The sequence below is a fragment of the Seriola lalandi genome, unplaced genomic scaffold (assembly GCF_002814215.2).
Source record: "Seriola lalandi dorsalis isolate HSWRI2012SDOR001 ecotype SW California unplaced genomic scaffold, Sedor1 jcf7180002054581, whole genome shotgun sequence".
Lineage (NCBI taxonomy): Eukaryota > Metazoa > Chordata > Actinopteri > Carangiformes > Carangidae > Seriola > Seriola lalandi.
Genome location: NW_019525134.1, coordinates 1,700,375 through 1,721,040, shown reverse-complemented (window position 1 = coordinate 1,721,040; position 20,666 = coordinate 1,700,375). Strand labels below are relative to the sequence as shown.

At 39.0% G+C, this 20,666-nt stretch overlaps 1 protein-coding gene across 1 annotated transcript; it reads right to left on the bottom strand.

Annotated features, from left to right (window-relative positions):
* Positions 1-1,775: 1,775 nt before the first annotated feature.
* On the bottom strand, positions 1,776-16,958 carry kif4 (kinesin family member 4). Its single transcript, XM_023418378.2, has 31 exons — positions 16,691-16,958; positions 14,888-15,032; positions 14,636-14,750; positions 14,281-14,471; positions 14,029-14,118; positions 13,759-13,925; positions 12,880-12,974; positions 12,576-12,695; positions 12,169-12,344; positions 11,914-11,975; positions 11,664-11,796; positions 11,372-11,430; positions 10,984-11,089; positions 8,472-8,579; positions 8,029-8,205; positions 7,609-7,712; positions 7,311-7,455; positions 7,093-7,203; positions 6,873-6,956; positions 6,474-6,587; positions 6,107-6,262; positions 5,875-5,972; positions 5,340-5,469; positions 5,062-5,232; positions 4,830-4,949; positions 4,657-4,734; positions 4,299-4,400; positions 3,859-4,008; positions 3,333-3,455; positions 2,905-3,009; positions 1,776-2,642 (listed from the first exon to the last, which is right to left on the bottom strand). The coding sequence occupies exons 2-31, from the start codon at positions 15,008-15,010 to the stop codon at positions 2,433-2,435; spliced, it is 3,723 nt and encodes a 1,240-aa protein (XP_023274146.1). The 5' UTR covers positions 15,011-15,032; positions 16,691-16,958; the 3' UTR covers positions 1,776-2,432.
* Positions 16,959-20,666: the final 3,708 nt, after the last annotated feature.

Sequence of the window (20,666 nt, the reverse complement as noted above, 5' to 3'; positions counted from 1 at the left end):
AACTCCAAGTATCTGTAAATCTTTTACACCGCCATAATCAGTGAGGACACATTTAAATTTAGTCTCAACAATCTTCATACATCATAAACAAGCTGCTGACGATGTTTAGACGAGGAACCAGTCTGACTTTAAGAGCTAAACTGTCAACCAACACACTAAATCTCACACACACAGTTATGAGACGAAGAAAAATCCATGTCCAAAGCCGTTGGGTTCTGGAGCGAGGACACCTCTGCCGCACTGAGGGTGTGCACCTGAGTGGATGGTGTTGGATACTGAGGAATGACACGAACGCACAGCTATCCTTCACAGGTGTTCTGACCTCTACTGCCCTCCGTTGGTGACCAGAATGCATTGCAACAACAGCAGCAGGCCTCTGGCTCAGAATGAACCCACCTCCCATCCACATTTTCATATCAGAACCAACGTTCGCTCATGAGAGCAGAGAACATAACGCAGTGTGTTCCCGTGTACTTCCATGTCAGGCGTCTAATGAATCTCTCTCCTAAACCTGATCGTCTACATGTGAAGGACTCTGCGTTTCAACGTCCCCCTCTCCTCCTTTCTCAAACTATTTCTGAATTCCTAAGCCTCCACCTGAATGAAACCCTATGAAATCTTTACCCACTCAACCAGACGTGCCTGTTTTCTCTGCTGGCTCCCTCATGCAGCCTCACTCGTCCTCAGCTTGTATCTGTTATATGCTACTCGTGTATTCATCTGCCGCCATGTCCCTTTCTAGTAAAACATTTTCACTGTTTTGGTTCATGAAGTCCAAGTTCTTGGTTTTTTTTTATCTGAAAAATCAATAAACAAACTGTAAAATCAAACAATACTGCTTTGTCTTGCTTTTTGTTTGGTCTGGGAAACAGCCACCAGAGCCAGAAGAGCAGCTTCCTTTGCTGTTATTCAGGCCAAAATGTTTGTGGAGTAGAGGGAGAGGAGCTGGCAGTGATTTGAAATGCCACCAGGTGGAGAGCTGTTGTTGGCAGCAGAGGGAACAACAGCTTGAAAGTCAGAAAATGCCAAAACACCTTGAGAGACCTTCAACTTTTGAATCACTGGCATTCATCAGAAACTGTATCGGCCCCCTGTAGGTTCGTTATAATCTGCAGAACTTGTGCTATGAGTCAGTACAATCACACCAATAACTCAGTGACCAATCACTGAGTTTATTCTGCTTTGTACAGAAATAAACCAACGTGACGCAGATGCTGCTCGTTTTCAACAGAGAGAACATGTAGAGCTCCCGCATCAGTCTATCACCAGCTGCTTCTCTCGCACCATGAGATTAAGACTTCTGACTGCACAGTATAATAATATCTTTGTGTTCTTGACAATGTGCCTGACGGCTCTGCAATCCACAGGAAACTGGAAGAATTCAGACAAACCTGCAGAACAGACGCCACAAATATGTAATTTAGAAAGTGTATCAAACAACTGGCTCCAAGTGGATTTTTCAACCGTAAAATTGCCCCAGTCCAGATCCTCATATGATGAGCTGTTCTGAATATTTGGCATTTCTGCTTGATGAAAATATTTAATTTAATTGCTCTCCAAAACCTTCTGGTCTTAAAACATTCAATAATTATTTATGTAAAGAACAGAAATTAGTTGTATATTAATTTTACTATTTTATTCATCCAATATTTAAAACGTGGAACATATAAAGGGTGCTCATCAATGTTTCAAGTAATTTGGACTTTAGTGATATAAATTTACATGAGCGACATGATTAGCAGCTGCAGCCTGTTGAAAAGAAAATAGAGACATGGTCATTTTATGAATTGCTGTTTATTTTGCTCTTTGAGCGTTTGGGGAATTTTTAAGAAAGACATGTGTGCACTAATATATTCAGTACTTACACTGCTCAATTTAACTTAAAGATTGAACTGCTACTAAGAAACTCCAATGAAAGTGAGTAAAAGTAAAACATAATCATAAGTCTCAAGAATGAAATAAATTATTTTCCATCAACTTATGACACTACGATATTAAACACCAACACTGTTGTTTAAAAACAAGATTTAATTGTAAGACTTTATTCAGCTGATACTAAAAGCACAGTGGCTGCTCCTCCACACGTCCCGCTACAAAGTGTTGAATAGTACTGATGTAAAATTGTGACTGTAGATTGGTGGACTACTGATTTTATTTATTAGGAAAGTAAATTTAGTCTTACTCTATGGGGAATCATTATGTAATACATTAAACGTTACGTACAGGCGTCTTGATCATCTCATTGTGAAATCCAGTAAACAATTTAATTCTATTCACAGTCCGATTGTTACCCTCTACAGAAAACTAAGTGTTTTACAGCTACTTTCAAGTTACGTTACACAACAGTTTAGTCACATATAAAAAGACGGACAACATTGTGACAAACACAGACACAGACACCTCATGTAAAAAGCCCCACCACACTGTCCTCACTAAGATTCCTCACGGATAGGTGTGCACCCAGAGAAGAAGCTGTTCTGAAAACTCGTCAGGATTCGTTTCTTCTTCTTGAGGAAGCTGACGGTTGTTCTGTCTTCCTCCTCATTCTCGTCTTCCTCCTCCTCTTCTTCTGGCAGGAGAGGTTTCCTGACCAACTTCAAGTCTGCAGCGGTGTGTCCCATGTCTCCGATTTCTTTCAGCACCTAAAATGGTACGTTAGTATGTTAGTACAAGTTCTGCATTAGAGCTTTAAAGCTCCAGGCCTGATACTACATATATGTAACATATACATTTAAAATCATAGGCAGTGCTTGACTAAATAATCAGGAAGAATAAAGTAGTGGCAGGGTCAAATGAACTGATATTCATCATTTCTTCTTTAAGTCTGAAAGCATGCGAGTCACTGAAGGTCACCATATGGATGGTAACTCTGTACTGCTGAGTTCTCAGCAGGAGCCAGTTTACCTTCTTGGTGGGAGTACAAGATGGAGGCTTGAAGAATGTGGTGTTGTCAGGGCTGGCGGATGACGAGTCTTGATGAGACACAGAGTCTCTGGAAACACTTTCTGTCTAAAATGAACAAAACATTCAAAGCTGAGAACAATGCTTATTGTTCTGCATGTAATCTATGAAAGAATCAAACCTCTTCAACTAAGAAAATCAAGGAAATCTTGTCAGTGAAAACCAGATCTGACTGGACAGCTGTCTGTGGCTGTGCTAATAAATAACAAACTACATAAGAACCTGTTGAACTAATACCAGGTAATTCAGGTTTATTTTTGATTACTTTATAATTACTTACATATCTAATATTTCTATTCTATAATAGGTTCTGAAATCAAGGTCTAACAGTCTAATAATGACCTCTGTTAACTGAGCTAACTGAGACTTACCGCAGGCACCTGGTTGTCCATGTTTCGACATTTCTCATGATCACACTGGCAGTTCTCCCCACACGACATCTTTCCTTTGCGGCACCTGCACTGCTTGTTACCGCAGCGACCTTTACACGTACACTGACAGAAGACAAGCTGCTTACAATCATGGCCTTTCCATCACAAGTTAATATCCCACTATCCTGATTCTTACAAAACATTTACAGCTCAGCACCGTCCACAGCAGCTGGAGGACACGTCCACTGTTTAAGGTTTATTATCTTCCTTTAAGAGATTTAATAACCTGAGGTTTACAACTTTAATTTTAAAGTTGTAAACCTTTGGATGGTATCTCAGTTTTTCACTTGTCTAGTGCATTTTGAATGACGTGGTCTTTTTCATTAAAAAGCTGATTAAATATCCTGGATGTGATTTGTTCTCTCCCTTCATGATCTTCTCTGAGGACAGTCGGGGTCTATGTCTCACTGGTTTACTACACAAATGACCAGTTTGAAGACGTCCCCAATCCTAATCCCAGTCTCACCCCAGTTGCCTTTGTCTTCTTTGAGGCTCTGTGTTCCTTCTCAGGACGCCACTCCTCCTCCTCCTCCCCCTCACTGGGAGACATCAGCTCTTCAATATTGATGGCCATGTTCACCGGTTCTTTGGCGGTGGTGAAGCGTTTCCCTTTAGGCTTTTGTTCGGAGAGAAAACAAGCAAAGACAAATCAACACACTTGGACTTATCCTATAAAAAGTTTAGTGAAGCTACCTTCTGTCTTTATGCTATTTTTATGACCTTGCTTTTAATTAACTATAATTATAGTATAATCAGTATAAATATTTTAATTTAATATATATTGTATAAAATTAAAGAGGATGATGTTCACAGTATCTTTCTTGATGCAGTGTTTTCTTTCAGTTTAAACCGGCTCTGACTGAAACACACAACAAACATGAAGGTAGAAAATCTGCAGTATTCAACCTTTGGAGGAACGTAGTCGAATGACTCTTCAGGGCTCTTCTCGTTGTTGGTCGTAGGCACAAGGATTTTCTTTCCACTTGCCAGGTGGAGCAATGACAGTTTCTGTGGACAAAAAAACATGACACATGGTCGCACAGTAAAATCACATCTACAGTCACAGTCCATGTAATAAAATAGTGTATAATTACAAGATTACAAATCGTTATAATGGAGTCAGCAGAAAAGTAGTTATTTTTGGTTTGTGAATAGTATCTGCTCTCCTCAGTTGTATTAGACACAAGTCCGTGGTTTTCATCATTTTAGTTCAACTTCACATTAAAATGGAAACCAATAATGTCGGGGTTAATTATACAGTTACCTGTCTGTACTGCTCATTCTGCTCCACCAGTTTCTGGTTCTGCTCGCTCAATTCTCGCAGCTTTTCAAGCTCTTCTTCCTAAATCGATGTTACAAATAACGTGATTAACTCTGATGATTCTGCATGATTTTGAGACAAGGGTTGATTAATCACACTCCTCAGTGGAGACAAACCTGAACTTGGAGGCGCTGGAGAAGCTCCTTCTCCTTTGAACTCTCCTCATCTTTCTCCATCGTTTTGTCTGACTCTCCACATATGGGTTTACTCTGTAGCTGGTTCAGGAGGTAAAGCACCTGTACATAGAAAGTGTAAATAAATAAATAAATAAATATAAACACACATAGATAAATATAGAGCAGAGCATGAATATGCATGTCTCTAAGAGGAGATAACAGACATGAGCACCTTCTCTTGATGCCTCTGCTCTAGTTCCACCAACTGCTGCTGGTGCTCCATGTCCATGGTTGACATCACATTTCTCTCATCAGCCAACATCTTCCTTAAATCTTGTGAGTTTCCTTTCTCCTGTTTGACTTCACTCTCCAGCTTGGCACTGGCTGTTTTAGCGGAAACCAGCTACATAAAAAGGGTTTTAAATGCAAACAGGAAGCAGCAAATTAATGTACTATTATAAAATATAAAATTATGTATTACTGGACTTCCTAAAAAAGATAATCTGTCACCTCAGACATCAAGACTTTAAGGGCACACTTGGCATCCACTATGCTTGTGATGCCATCTATGCGCTGCTTCAAACGCCCCTCGCTGTCTGCGACAAGAAGCTTCTGCTGGAGGTCGGCGATCTGGGCGTTCCTGTTAAAATACAAATCCCTTTGACGATCCCTTCGCTGAACAATAATAATATAGAAAATAAATTCAATGTTTGTGTGGATACTTTTGGAAAACTGATATTGTGGTTTTAAAGAGTCAAAATCCTTTGAAATGACTTGAAATAAAAGCACATACAGTATCTGGTAAGTGCTTTAAGTGCACAATCCACTTTGCCCAAGTGGTGGTGACTTACATTGCACAGCAGACTTTAGCAGGCCATTTTTAAACATTTTTGTGTATCATTAAATGTTGCACAGATGAGAAACCTAATGGCTCAGAGAATGGCGAGGGGAGGGGAGGGTGTATTTCAGCCTACGGCAAGGAAGAGTATCAAATCAGTATCAAATCAAAAGATCAAATCAAATGAACTGAACAGGTCCGACTCACCTGAGACCCATTTCTGTCTCCAGGTTCTCAACCTGTTTGGTCAGAGGTGTTTCCAGCGCCCCGTGCGTCTCCAGCTCAGAGATGATCAGTGTCCGACGCTGCACGGAAGGACAAATCAAAGGACTGATGCTTCTAACATTTCTACTCCGCTACGGCACCGAATGTCTCACTTTGTGCATATTCTTTGTGTTTGTAAGTTTGTGTGAGTAAAACTACAAATTCCTCAGCTCACCCTGATTTTGGGAGCTGGTCTCTCCCCGGCATCAATCTGCTGTTTGAGGTGGTTGATCTCCTGAGCCAAGACCTTTCTGTCATCCAGCAGATCGCTGAGGTGGCGCCGGGCCTCTTCTATACTGACCATCACCTCCACTTCATTGAGAAACCATGTCTGATCACATCAATACAGAGTTAACAACAATACAATGCCCAGTATACAACAATAGAAAGTCTGTCAATCTTCTTGTAGAAATATTTATGCTTCAACATATTTGCAACTGTTGGTTAACTTCTCAAGCTGGATGCTCAATAATAATAAATAAGTGTTTTTTGTACTAATAGATCAAATAAAAGTTGTGGCAACTACAGAAGAGTTTTACTACCTTAACTCTTGCAGCAGGTCCCTCTGTTCCTCTGCTTTGAGCATCTTTCCGTTTATCTGCCACCTCACTTCTTTTCTGTAGAGCATCTTTCAACCGCTTGTTTGCAGCTGCAGCCTGGAGGCAAAAAAATAAAAACTTGTAGGAAGCTACTTTAACTAATTTCCAGTACATTTGATTCTAGCAGCTTGATATGAATGTATAATTTGATGATATTCAAACTGAATTTCTTGTAGAATTAGAGAAACAGGTGAAGTGACTCGAAGGATTGTAACTTGGTTAGTGCAATTTGGGAACACACATTTAAAATATACAGTATGTATTTGCTATTTACATATGTTGAAAATATTAAATCCAGCATATTTACATTTAGATCACACAGACAACAGAGAGAGGCCTCACCTCTTCAGTTTTACGTCGCAGAACGTTGGCCTGTTTCTGGAAATCCCTCTCAAGTTTCAGCAACTCATACTGACGCTTACGATCCTGTAAAACAGATCAAATAAACTGTGAGGTTCATGAAGACAAAGAACCTGAATCTATTAATACAAGAAAAAATACTGAGTGAATTTATGGATAAAATGTCCTGCAGCGTCTCAAGAAGAAGCCGATCTTCACACACCTTCTCCTTGAGCTGCAGCACCTCCCTGTCCTTCTTGCTCTTCCAGTGTCTGAATTTCTCAGAGTCGTCCCTCATCTGCCTCATCAGCTGTGTTCGCTGGGTCTTCATCGCCTGTGAGAACACAGAGCACAGAAAATGGTCTTACTACATGTTTACTGTTAAATAAGATGCTTAACGCAGCCATAACAAACACTAAAGCAAAGAAAATCACTGGTTACCTGTATCTCCTGCATAAGCTTGCTAACTTTCAGAACAGATGACTCTTTGAGCTTTAGCAGTTTGGACTGTTCAAGAAGTTTCTTCTTCATGTCTACGAGCTGGCCCTCGAGCTCCTGCAGCCTCTTCCTCCGCTGCTCACTGAGCCTGGAAGACGGTGGTGAACGTCAGATGAAGAAGGGAATGAGGAGTGAAGGCTGATGAGATTACTTTTGATTTTACATCAAAATAAATAGATTTCATAAACAGGCATAAATATTACTTCAGGTAAAACCTAACCACAAAAATCAGTGTTCATACTTGGCCTGGTTAGTGTCTTTCTTTGCAGACTGAAGAGCCAGAACCAGGTCCTCTTTCTCCTTCTGCAGAGAATCCACCGCAGACTGCAGACTATGTACATTTTTCTGTGGGACACAATGTCCAGCAGATTAAAACCTGTCCATCATTTCTCAACAATTAAATTACTGTGTCATAATTAATACAATCACACAAAAAGACAATGCTTTAAACTTAACCCAATTCAACGCTCACAGGAACCTTGTACAATAGATGACACACCTCATGTTAATTATTGGATGGTACAGCATTTTAACTACAGTAATAAACATTTACCCTTTTTAAATCAGTGTCAGAAAGTTCAAAAATTTCTGATTAAATAATTGAAATTAAAGCAGTTTTTTAAATTATTGTGAAAGTCAAATGGACCCAAAGTTCTCGTACCTGGTGCTCTGACTGCATCGGCTCCAGCTGGCTGTCATTCTGACACATTTTCCTCACAAACGCTTCCTTCAAACTCAACACTTTGTTCAGCTCAATCAGCTCCTTGGACAGCTGGGCCTGCCGCAGTGCATGATGGGTTGTAAAGCCCTCTGGGGACTCCTTACCAACAATGGCATCCTGTTACAGTTGGGAAACATCTTAAATTATATTTAGATCAAAAGTAAAGAAGTAAATCGAGATAGTTTTTATTCACTGTGTGAAAGAGAGGAAATGTGTCACCACATTAAATTTGATTAAAAAAAATATGCTGAATATCATCATTATCATATCTGATAACAAAGTGTAAAAATGAAGCACAACAGCAGAATTCTGAAGTTTGTGAGGTATCTTTAACAATAAATGTAATTTAATTTGAACATCAACAGAACGAAACTGTCACGTACTGATGAGGATTCGTCTGCTGCATTTTTACTGCCGTTCCCGGACCCCTCCGGTATATCCTCTCCTGCAGCCATAGCGTCGATGGAGGCAGCAATGCCTGCGCTCTCATTCTTAGAAAATACAACAAACGGTAAAACAGTCAATATTATGAACAAATAGTATGGTGAACATCCAAATCATCCAGAGCTGCATTCTTACTCCAGACTGTGAGTATTTGGACACTAACACTTAAATGTAGAACAAAAAAGTGCAAAGTCTCAGCTTTAATTTGACATGGTTTAAGTCAATATTGAGAGAACTGTGTGTGATATAGTTCTTTTAACACAGTGTCCAAATTGTACCAGGTTCAAAAGTAAGTGGACACTTGGCAGCTAAATGTTTCTTGGGACTCCGTGTCATTTCAACATTAGTTCTTGCACAAAAAAGCTCCGGTGGCTCAGAGATGATTGAGACTTTCCTTTTATAGATTGCGGTAAATTGTCTTAATGAGGAGTAAAGATGTAACCACACAAGTGAAGAAGGTAATAATGAGGCGCGAAGAAAAAAAAAAAGTAGTTGGTCAACCAAAATCAACAGTTATACGCTCTGATGAAACAAGTGAGGAACCTGGTAGACTGAGGAGTAGGGCTGGGGCGATGCGGCGACGTCATCGATTACGTCGACGCAAAAACTGTGCGACGATGCGTCGTTTGAAAACAAACAATGGCGGCATCAAGTAGCAGCAGTATCGATACCAGCGAGTCAGTTGACTCTGATCAATGTAGAACACGAACTCGTAGTTCAAAGGTATGGGACTATTTTTCCGTAAAAGGAGGCCATTCTGTCGTTTGTCGGCTGTGTAAAATGGAGATGGCTTATCATTTTATTTTTGTTAAATGGTACCTCTGGCATCACACACAGACACACACTACACACAATATTCTTGAAAAGGCAGAGTGTATGTTCCTGTGAATGAACAGCGCTTTATATTTTGTTAGTTAAAAAAGAACACTACTGCTGTTTATATTTTATTGATTTTACGATGATAACATTTTCTTGATTCTTGCACAAGAACTTGTTTTATTTATTGAAAGTATTTTATTTCATGTTAAACGCTACCTCTGACGTCAGATTGCACTATTGTTTTCATTACTTGAATTTTATTTTGGAATTTGGTAATTTTTGGTGAAAACAATAAAAATATGTTGGAATGAAGAAATTTGTGTTTTTTCATTGAGATACATAAATTAGCATATGTAAATTGCTATACAAGTCAAATAATGGGAAAATAATCGATAATCGAATCAAATCGAATTGAAAAAATGAATCGTTAGATTAATCGATGCATCGAAAAAATAATCGCTAGATTAATCAATTACAAAAATAATCGTTTTGCCCAGCCTACTGAGGAGTCTTGTGGATGACCATAAAATCATGTGCACTCTCCAGGTTGTTGTCTATACGTTTCCTTGTCATCGATCAAGAGATTCATGACCAGAACCTCAGAGGATTCAACACAAGATGCAAACTACTAGTAAACCTCAAAAACAGAAAGGCCACGCTACAGTACTCAAAAACATCCAAAAAGAAACTGGCAGAGTTCTGGAACAAAGTTCAATGGACTGATGAAACAAGAATCAATCTCTATCAAAATTATGAAAACAGGAAAATGTGGAGAAAAAAAAAAGGAACCAGGTCATGACCTTAAACACACCAACTCATGTGTCAAACATGGTGGTGGTTCTGCTGTGGCTTTGGCAGGTATGGCTGCCAGTGGAACTGGTATTTATTGATGATTTCACTGCTGACGAAAGCAAAAGGAGGTATACAGAAACAGTCTGTGCTCAGATTCAGCCATACGCATCCAAACTCATTGCACAACATTTCATCATTCAGCAGGACAACGATCCCAAACATATGGCCAAAGCAACCAGAGCTTTTCAGGGTGAAGAGAGGAATATCTTTGACTGGCCAAGTCAATCACCTGACCTCAGTCTGACTGAGCTGCAGTCGACCTGCTGAAGACCAGACTAAAGACACAGACCAGAGTCTACAGTGAAGACCTGGGAGACCCTCACCAGGGAAAATTCAGACTGTCATGGACTGCAAAGGATTTTCCACAAAATATTAAATATGATTTTCTTTGACTTCATGTGTTTCTGTCTAATTGCTTATAAAACCCTTAAATTTGGACACTGTGTTGAAAGGTTAAATTTCACACACAGATCTTTAATGTAGATCCCAATATTCTATTTCAGGTTGAATGTGCTGTGACACAGAACCTGAATAACACAGTCCAAATACTTATTGTCAGGGCTGTAAAACTGTTACAACTCGCTGCTTAAGTTCTGATGAAAAAACAAACAAAAACATTTATACTGCGATTTAGAAATAAGTGCAGCAACTAAAGAATGCACTTACCTTCAATTAAACTCTTAATTAAATCTAATTAATCAAGTGACTCTACAAAAAGTCAATCAGCATTACTACACTCTGCTGTCTTTGGTGCTTTATGATGCAAGTTGACTCGTGTACCTTGAGCTCCAGGATGACGTCTTGCAGGTTCCGCATCACCTCAACATTCTCCTTCAGCTCCTGGTCCTCCAGCGTCTCCAACACTTTCTCAAGATTCACTGTACATCTGAAATAAAGGTAGATAAAAGTTTGGTCCAATATAATCAACATCAAGGCCAATAAACCTTGTATATCCTAAAACACAGTCTTTCAGAACTAAAACCCTTTGAACTTTTCTCTTGATGAGATCATCAGCATGCAACAACAATTACAAGACATTAGGGATAGATTTACTCAGAGCATTAAAAACTAAGCAAAAGCTCTAAGAAGAATGACATAGCACAGTTTTCTTTAAGCTTTGTCACACTCATTCCAAAACCCTCCTGGCTTCATGCCTGTGTAAACTTACGCCGCGTGGTGCCGCAGTTGTTCCAGTTTGCTTTGCAGTTTCTCATTTGTTTGTTCCGTCTATAAAATAAAGCAAAACGCAATTTGATAAAAAATAATGGATGACAACGCAGAACTGAAAAGTCAGAGAAAGGACACATAACATGATAAACCAAAAGCATTTTTACTTTTTGTTTTGATGGCAATATCAATCGTCTTGCTTTTTTTCTACCCAAGTGCACAAACAGAAAGTTTTCCCCATCAGCTTTCAACATTGACTTTGGAAGAGGGAATGGTAAAGAGATGTGTGTCACCATAATGATCTTCTCGAACATGAGGGCGGTCTGTCCAGCTGCCTCACTCAGCTCCCTGCTCAGCTTATTGTTCTCGTCCTGCAGAGCGCGGTTCCTTTCTACCAGCTTAGACACATTCTCCCCTGACGCTGGCCTGTAACAGATGAACCATGAAACTGTTATGGCCCTTTGTTGTGGGTGATATCTACCCTGGGTGCCTTTATCTTACATTCTGGGGCATTATGTAACTGGGAAATGTCTTATGTCTTACCCAGAGAGCACTGGAGCGACTCCTCCACGGGCATGAAGTAGCATCACCTGCAGCTCCTGAACCTAAACAAGTATGAAATCAAGAAGAAGGAAGGTTTTGTATCATACGTTTTCATATTAGTTTGATCTTTCTCCTAAGCAGTAATCAATATAAACAGAGATATCCTACTTTTAAGCAAGTAACTGAACTGCATTTAACCTGTTAGTTTGAGATGTGATTGTGAGGTCAACTTAACCCTTTCTCTAATGTCTGTACCTGTTGTTTCAAACGGCTCATTTCTGCAGCTCTGGGGTCAACGTTGACTATGGGTTTGTTTTTAATTTTACGAGCTCTGTCAGCATATCGCAGGGTATTGATGGTTTCCTCCATATTTGAGTCTGCAGGACTGATGCATGCAATCATCAAAGTGTGGCTGTTGCCTCCCAAAGAGTCTGAGGAAACAAGCACACAAGAGCTTGCTTAGTAAAATTATTCTGCAGTCATTAACTGTGCTGACTTGTTGCTGCTTTCAACACCTGCTTGTTTTGATTAACCAGTAACTTTCAACCAGACAATAAAAGCAAGGAAACTTTTTTGAATATGATTTGCTCATAGTGAGTATGGTATTTGAGACTGACCTAATGCCCAATATGTAACTTCTGAACATCTTAATCAAAGTCTACCTTGTAGCAGGCGTGTGAGCTTGGAGTCTCTGTAAGGAACAAAGGTGTTTTTCTTGCTTTCATCCCCCAGTGCACTGATCACATTACCCAAAGACAAAAGGCCTCGATTGATGCTGATGCCTGAAGATGAAAATAAACAGCATCAAAACAGAAATACTGTTATTACGGTCACAATTACAATACAAGAGAGACAGCACATATAAATATTGTAATGCAGCATATTATCATTTCAGAGAATTGTACAATGAGTGTTGACAAATTTTTAATGAGTACATTTAAAGAAATATATATATATTGATGTTACCTTCCTTTAAACGATCTCCCTCTGCTTTGGTTTTCTTTTGTCTCTCTGAACCAGCGAGATCCACAAGGTGCAGCTTTGAAACAACTGAATCAACTCTGTAACAAAAGATTGAACAAATATTCAACTTGTACCATATTTAGAAAATGTTACCTCATGTGCCACATGATGTGGACATGCACGTACACAGTAGCCCCAGGGGCAGTATCATATCCTGTATCTTTATGAAAAACAGCAGCACAAACACAAATGTTGAGTCAAATCAGTTTTGTACAAAATCAAATATCAGAAGAAGGGTATAAAACCATTTCTAAAGCTTTGACCATTCCCAGGAGCACACAGGCCTCAATAATTGTGAAATGGAAGAAGTTTGGAAACACCAGTCACTCTAACAGAACTTAAGCCGGCCTCTGCAGGGATAGGAGAAGCTGCCGAAAGGACAACCATCTCAGCAGTACCACATCAATCGGGCCTTTAGGGCAGAGTGGCTAGACAGAAGTCACTTTAAGTAAAAGGGCTATGACAGTCTTCTTGGAGTCTGGCAAACAGGATTTAAAGGACTGAGAGCATGAGGAAGAAGATTCTCTGGTCTGATGAGATAAAAATTTAACCCTTTGGGCAGAACTCATGTCTGGTGAACACCAGGCACTCATTAGCTGGCCAATACCAATACTACAGTGAAGCATGGTGGTGGCAGTATCATCATCAGCAAGGACAAGGAGGCTGGGATCTGAATATCATAGTATGTATAATTCCTCTCACATTATAAGGAGCACTGTCAACATGTATTCTGAGTGCATGTCATTGCAGTGTATGTTTGGGCAAAGTGAACTAAGGCAAAATAGTGAAATGATTATGGGGAAAAAACTCCACCAAACTGACTTGTCTGTTCCTCTGCGCTGCTCCAGTGTGATGGTGAAGATAGCGTGTGAGCGTGAAGAGGCAGCATTCATCGCTGTTGAGCCCACAGTGCGAGCAGAGTTTCCAAGCTCTAGACAGCCCACCATCTCTTGGGCAGAGAACACCTGCCTCTCTGTTAAACCCACAATCTGTAAAACATCATATTTTCAATAAAAACAAAGGCTGACACTGATGTATAAAATTATACATGGGTGCAGTATACTTCGGTTTATCATTAGCTCAGTGACTCACCTTTATGCCATCTTTGGGGTCTTCTCGAATGCTGATGGCAGGTTTATCTTTAGATGCACACAGCAAGTCCAATATATCTTCATTGTAGATCTACCATCAAAAGGAAAATGCTTAACCAAATTACTCTAAAAGGCTAATGTGCAATAAAATAACATTTGCTGGATGCCAAGGACCACAATACATTTCTAAATGTCATTAAAAAAAGTTAATGATGAGAAATCACCACAGAGTGAACAATACATGTCCACCAACCTCCAGGTAAGATACTGCCAGACAGAATTCACAGTCTGTCCTTTTCTCCCTCTCCTCAAAAATTCTTCTGATAACTCGTGGAATAACTCCAACTGAAGGATCGTTCTCTTGAGCTGATGTGTATGTTCCTCCCATGGAGAAGGTCTTACCTGATCCTGTCTGTCCATATGCAAGAACTGTGGCATGGTAGCCTACAAAAAGGACAAAAGAACATAAATTAAAAAAAAATAAAATAAATAATAATAATAATTTTGTTAATTAAATGTTATGTTTTTGCAGCCAATGGCACCTCCCACAAAGCTGATAAATCCAGAAAGACGTTTCAATTAATCATCATGTTCAAAGACATTGTTACCTTTGAAAAGCCCACACAATAAGGGGGACACAGCCGTACTGAAGACTTCTTCTTGTTCAGCAGTGGGATCAAATACATAATCATAGGTGAACGCCTTCTCTGTGCCAACAATTAACTGAAAACAAACAACATAAATAGTGTTAAGTGTAGCTGCATAAAATAAAATTAAAAGTCACACATGGATATAATTGACTTGGTACAAAAACTTTACTCTAGATTTGACATAAAAAACATAAATTGTTGATCACACACCTGTGGCTCCCCAGGCACAAAGGTGAGACAGCACTGACATCCTTCATTGATTTCTTTAGATACCAACGGGCGAGATCGCAAGGCAACCCGCACTGGGATCACCTTAGCATCCTCATTTGTCATGATGCAAGATTCTAAGCAAGACCTAGTAATAAAAGAAACAGAGGAGATTGTCACAATGAAGCCAAGTAATATAAGTCCAATAATATGGCAAGATAACATGTCATCAAATATTGTAAACAGACAAGACTCTGATAAACCCCCATTTAAAATAAGAGACAACAGCTTAAATAAATAAAAAAGGCAATGCTAGATAGATCTACAGTGATCTATTATTTTTAAAAGTAAGATTTTTCTTCCATGTTGATATGACGAATTAAACATCATGTGAACACACAAGTCTTTCAGGATTAAGAGATTAATTGAAAAAAAGACCTAAATAACAATAACTCTGAACTTTCAGTCTATGATACCAGCATATGCAAGCAATATGTACGCAAATAGACTCAGCAAAGGCCTGTATATCCATATGAACTATTAACTGTGTGTTATATTTTCAGAACAGCAGGAAAAACATTTAATTTAAAGAACATTATCAGCTCAACAGAGACTCTGGGACAACATCAGAGTAGTGTTTGGGGGCTTGGATTACAATATAATTATTTTGTCCACTCAATATACATGTGATAACTTGACAAATCAAAAATTAATTTGATAAATTAATTTGAAGAATGCAGAGCTGTACTTTCTGAGCTGGGATATTACATTACATCTGTTGACTTGGTGTTAGTGTGACATTTTGCTACAAAATGTCTATGGAGTCTGGAAAAGTCCCATTGTTTTATACTTATTCCTAAAACCTTGACTATTATACCTTTCTGGACACAATAAATACAGTTGAAATGGAAATATCACGCACATTTCATTGCCATCCAATTTTTCTGTGTTAAAATGTAATAAATTGTGATGTGATTGTGTTTAATCAAAGTGAAGTGTGTGGCACAGTGTAACAATATAGTATCAACAAACAAACTGGGCTAACAGCACCTCAGGTGTGAATCAAAGGTATGAATCCCAGCATCAGTTGCTTTTTCTGTCCTCCTGCCAGAGCCAGAATAATGACGATTAAATTCTTCCCCAAGAGAAATTATAATGTGGTATTCAAATGAAAGTCTCTGGCGTGGACAACGGCTGTGTCATTATTTATTAGATAGTTTAATAGTGTCACTATGGATGTACATAATTTTTGTTTGACAAATTACATACGACTGACGGAGGTTGAATGGTTTTTAGTGGTGAATCAGAAATTGTCCCCATGTCTCAGCAGAATCACCATGGGTGTTGTCCTTACTGCCCATGGGGTTAGTCCATTATACACTTTCTATGGTGCAGCTCCATGGTTTGTATGAGGATGACGCCATAACTTTCAGCCCATCGTTCAGACAGCTCAAACCCGAGCTGCACAATAAGCTGTTGTTATTATGAAAATATGCTTTTTTTTTGGATACATACTTTAAATGGAACTTTACTCGGTTGTTCTGTCTCCGGGATACACGAGCCAGTTAGCTAATTAAATATATATAACGTTTATTTCAATCAATACGAAGTGCAGCTCAAGATATAATTTCACCATTAGTGGTCGATAAAAGTGCAATTGTTACTAAATTGACAGCCATACCGCTAAGATAACAAACCGTCTTCAACCAATCTGACGGTTAATAACTAACTGAAGTTAAAGTGGGCAGAAGTTTAACGTTAACTAGCTAGCTGCGGTTATTAGCAAGACGTTGATATTAAAGTTACCTCTTCACGGCTTGTCCAGCGCCAGCGTTTAAATATCACGAATAAGGTATCCGGTGGTTGTGGTTGATGATGAAGACCACCAATATCTGACTGTCGTAACAAAACGTTTACTTTTCCGTGTCACTTGTTGTAAACTTTTGTTCTATGTCCGTGTACTTAGACCGATATCCATGAGATGAATGTTGTTACTGCCCGCCACTTTCAAACACCCGGCTCCTCCCCACTCTTTCTTCTTCTACGTGTGGATTAATGGCACAGTCAACGAAGCTGGGCCGCTCTACTGACCTCTACAGGAAAAACAGAAAAACACAGTATTAACACAACGGAGATTTACCAGAAATGACTGTATTCTTTCGCGGTTACTCTTTCACATTTCATCTTAATTCCTGAGTGAATTATTATGCTTTAATCTGGTGTTTAATCTGCTGCAATGAAAGCAAAACACATACAAACAGAAGCATGTTTTACTGCTCCTAATTTAATTATATTTCATTTGTTTTTCCTCCCCATACAGAAATGTAATATATGACATATATGTCCCTCTATCAAAAGTGATGTTGCCATATATGTCACCTATAAGAGGATATATTATTATCACATATAGACATCCTCTGGATATATGAAGATATAAGTTTATAAAATATATGTACACATATGTACACATAGCTTATAAAAATATCTATATGATAAACTTTCATATGATCATATGTTGCAACCATATTTGGTAATGATATATTTGATTTATTTATGCAAGTTTCTTTGCCTTTGGGATGAATGTTTATAACATACATTATGTCTACAATATAAGAATACATACATCAAGATACATATTTGTTTGGGCTAGACATATACTGTATATCAATATATGAAATTGTTCCAATTTTTAACAGGGTTCAGTTATAACTGCTACATATGTGTTTTTATTTTACATGTACACATATTTCATACATGGAATTCAATATATGTACATATATTACATTTGTGTATGGGTTCTTGTTGAGCTTGTTCCTTCTACACAGTGAAATCAATCTTGATTTTAATATACACAATTTCATATTTATTAAGTTTTATGTTGCCCTGAGAATCCTGGAACAAATTCATCAAGAGTTCAAAAATTCATAGAGGTTTGTTCTGACTGTCCCAATGAATAATCAAGTCTGTAAATGATTCAATATCCAAATGCTTGTCCCATTGAGCTGAGCACATATCTGGTAATGCATTAATGCTTTGGGCTAAACTAAAACCTAATTAATTTCTGTGTTGACCCAAGCTTGCAGGTATAACTTAAATTCCCTGTTGATTTGAAAACTGCACTCCCTTGCTTTAATACATTTTAATAACAATAATGACAGAGTGAGTCATGGAGGTGAATCACTGTTATTACCTGACTCATCCCCTCATTAACTGACAATGAGAGCTGTGATACAAAGCATATCAGTTCCAAAACAACCAATACAACCAAAACAACGGTGGGAGCAGAGGGAAGAGAGTGAGCATCAGAGCCATGCTGTCCAGGCAACCGGATGGGACTCGGTAATTGTGTAAGATAGACATGCCACGTTAAGAAATGAAAACGATCAGGAGAGATTATTTTTTCTTCAAGACAAGTGCAAATAGAGGGGGGGAGATACGGCAGAAGAGAAGCTGAGAGGGTGACATGACATCCCTCTTGATGAGATGAGTTTTCAGCCTACAATGGGAAGTGAGGAGTGACTCTTCTGTTCTGGCTGGAGGAGAAAGGTCATTACACTGGGAGTCAGAAGGGAAAACAGCTGGGTCCAGATAGAGTGGTGACAGGGTTTCTGCAGGGAGGAGAATCAGGCAGTCTAGTGGCATAAAGACAGAGCATTGACTGGCAGCGCATTTGCACTCCGATTAGATGCATTCCTATTTCTCAATTCCCACAATTATGCAAAAATGATTCTCCCGTCGTACCAATGCACAGGACAAATGAGCACACACAGCTCTGTTGTAATGGGGTCCTATTCAAGCCCTGACCTTTACCAACCTTGTAACCACCGAGGACTGCAACAACATTGATAGAGCTTATCCACTCTAACACAGATGTCTGCTCAGCCTCCACCCTCCTCTGACAGAAGCTGTTGACCTCTCATACAAACACTGGATGAGCTATGAGAGTACACATCCACTAGAGGTGTATCCTATATCATATTAACCACCTCATTGATTATTTATCATCCACTATCTGAGCAGTTGAAATCATAAAGGTATTAACACATTGACATTGGGACAAGGTTGGGGGGATTCAGGGTGCTTTGAGACTCTAATGGGTGGAGAGGTTTTGTGCCACAACATGAGCTTGGCCAACAATAAGGGGTTGTTTTGATATTCAGAAATCTCAGCAGGAGACTTGGGAACAATCACTGAGTCACTGATATTAAGCAAAACTCCTGCTAATGTACTTTGGCTATTATGGAAGGAAAAACATCCGTTATTTTCTCTTTAGTCTCAATCATTCAACCAGTGACGAAGTATGTGGTTGACCTCACATGCAGTCGAAATACAGTGTTATTTTGTATTTTCTGACTTTCTGAAGAACCTGTGAGGTTTTACTGAACTTTATGTTTACAGATGACTAACTCTCTGTCTTCTGTCAGCTATTGTACAAGAAATCTAAGAAGCGAGTGAGTCCTGCCTCTGTGGGAATTTCCACCACAAGGCCTAAGAACAACATGCCAGATTGTCCCTGCTCCCAAGAATAGAACCGGCAGTGAATGAATGGAACAAACCAGTGCATCCTCTCCATATATTCACTAACTGATGACTGGGTTCGTCAGAATGTTTCTTGAATAGGAAGATTACAACGCAGACAGAAACGCTCTACGCTCAGACCGTTCGCCTCACTTAAAGCCACACTGACCTTGAACAGCACGGCCTTCTCTTACACTGTAGTTGGAAAAGGAGGTAATTCAGCCTGCTGCCCCTTTCCTGTTGTAGTTTCAAAAGGTAATCTGGATGGCGTGGACTGCATTGCAATGACATCACCCATGCTGAAAATCCAATAGTCGCATGAATGGGCTTTTGAAGAGAAAACACTCCAGTCAGCTGCACTAAGCCATGTGTACATACCAGTTAATGCCCAACTAAGCTAAAGGTTCTATAATGGAGTTTCACATTAACTCCTGAAAATGTAACATATGATCAAAACAAATCTGATCTAAGCAGCTAAAACAGTAATTAAGTCTGCTGGGAATCAATTAATTAGAAAGAACTTCAGTATTATGCTGTAGAACTTTATCATTGAAATATCTAAATCAGAGCCGATATACATTTAATGACTTTACAGTGCTGAATGTGGCTATAAAGCCATATCACATCACATACACGGCCATGACTGAGGACCCTTCCACATTATTCTGCTGAAGCCACGGCAGCTGCTGTTATCAAAGGCCAAAGTAGGAGAAAAGATCTGCACACTTTGAAAATAGCTCCCAGAAATAATTAACGTTTTGATCTGCAAGGATCTTGGTCAGGCTCTGTCAAATCCAGACAGTCAGTGACAGAGCCTGATGAAGATCATTGCAGATCGAAACATTGCTGTTTTATGAACATTTCTGGGAGCTATTAGCACAGTGTGTGGATCTTTTTTCTTACTTTTGCCTTTAGATTAATCCTCTTGATCCAGCACCTGTTAAAGTGCTTTTGGATGTGTGTGCTTCACACCCAGCCTCTGTTATCATAAAATTAGCAAATGAAGGTATGAAAAATAAAATGGCTTTTAAGAAATGTTTGAATAGTCTTAAAAATAACATGCAAAGATAATGACAGTTATATTAATGTTGAGCCCACTGTTATGGCTTTTACATGTATATTACTGGGCAGTAAAATGTAATGTGGGCAAAGAAGTAGTGCAATGATTTCCAAGGGCATTGCTGTCATTTGCTTGTCATTTGTTTAGAAATGTTATGATGAGCACTTGTGTCATTTACAATACAAATTTAATGACAACCAAAAT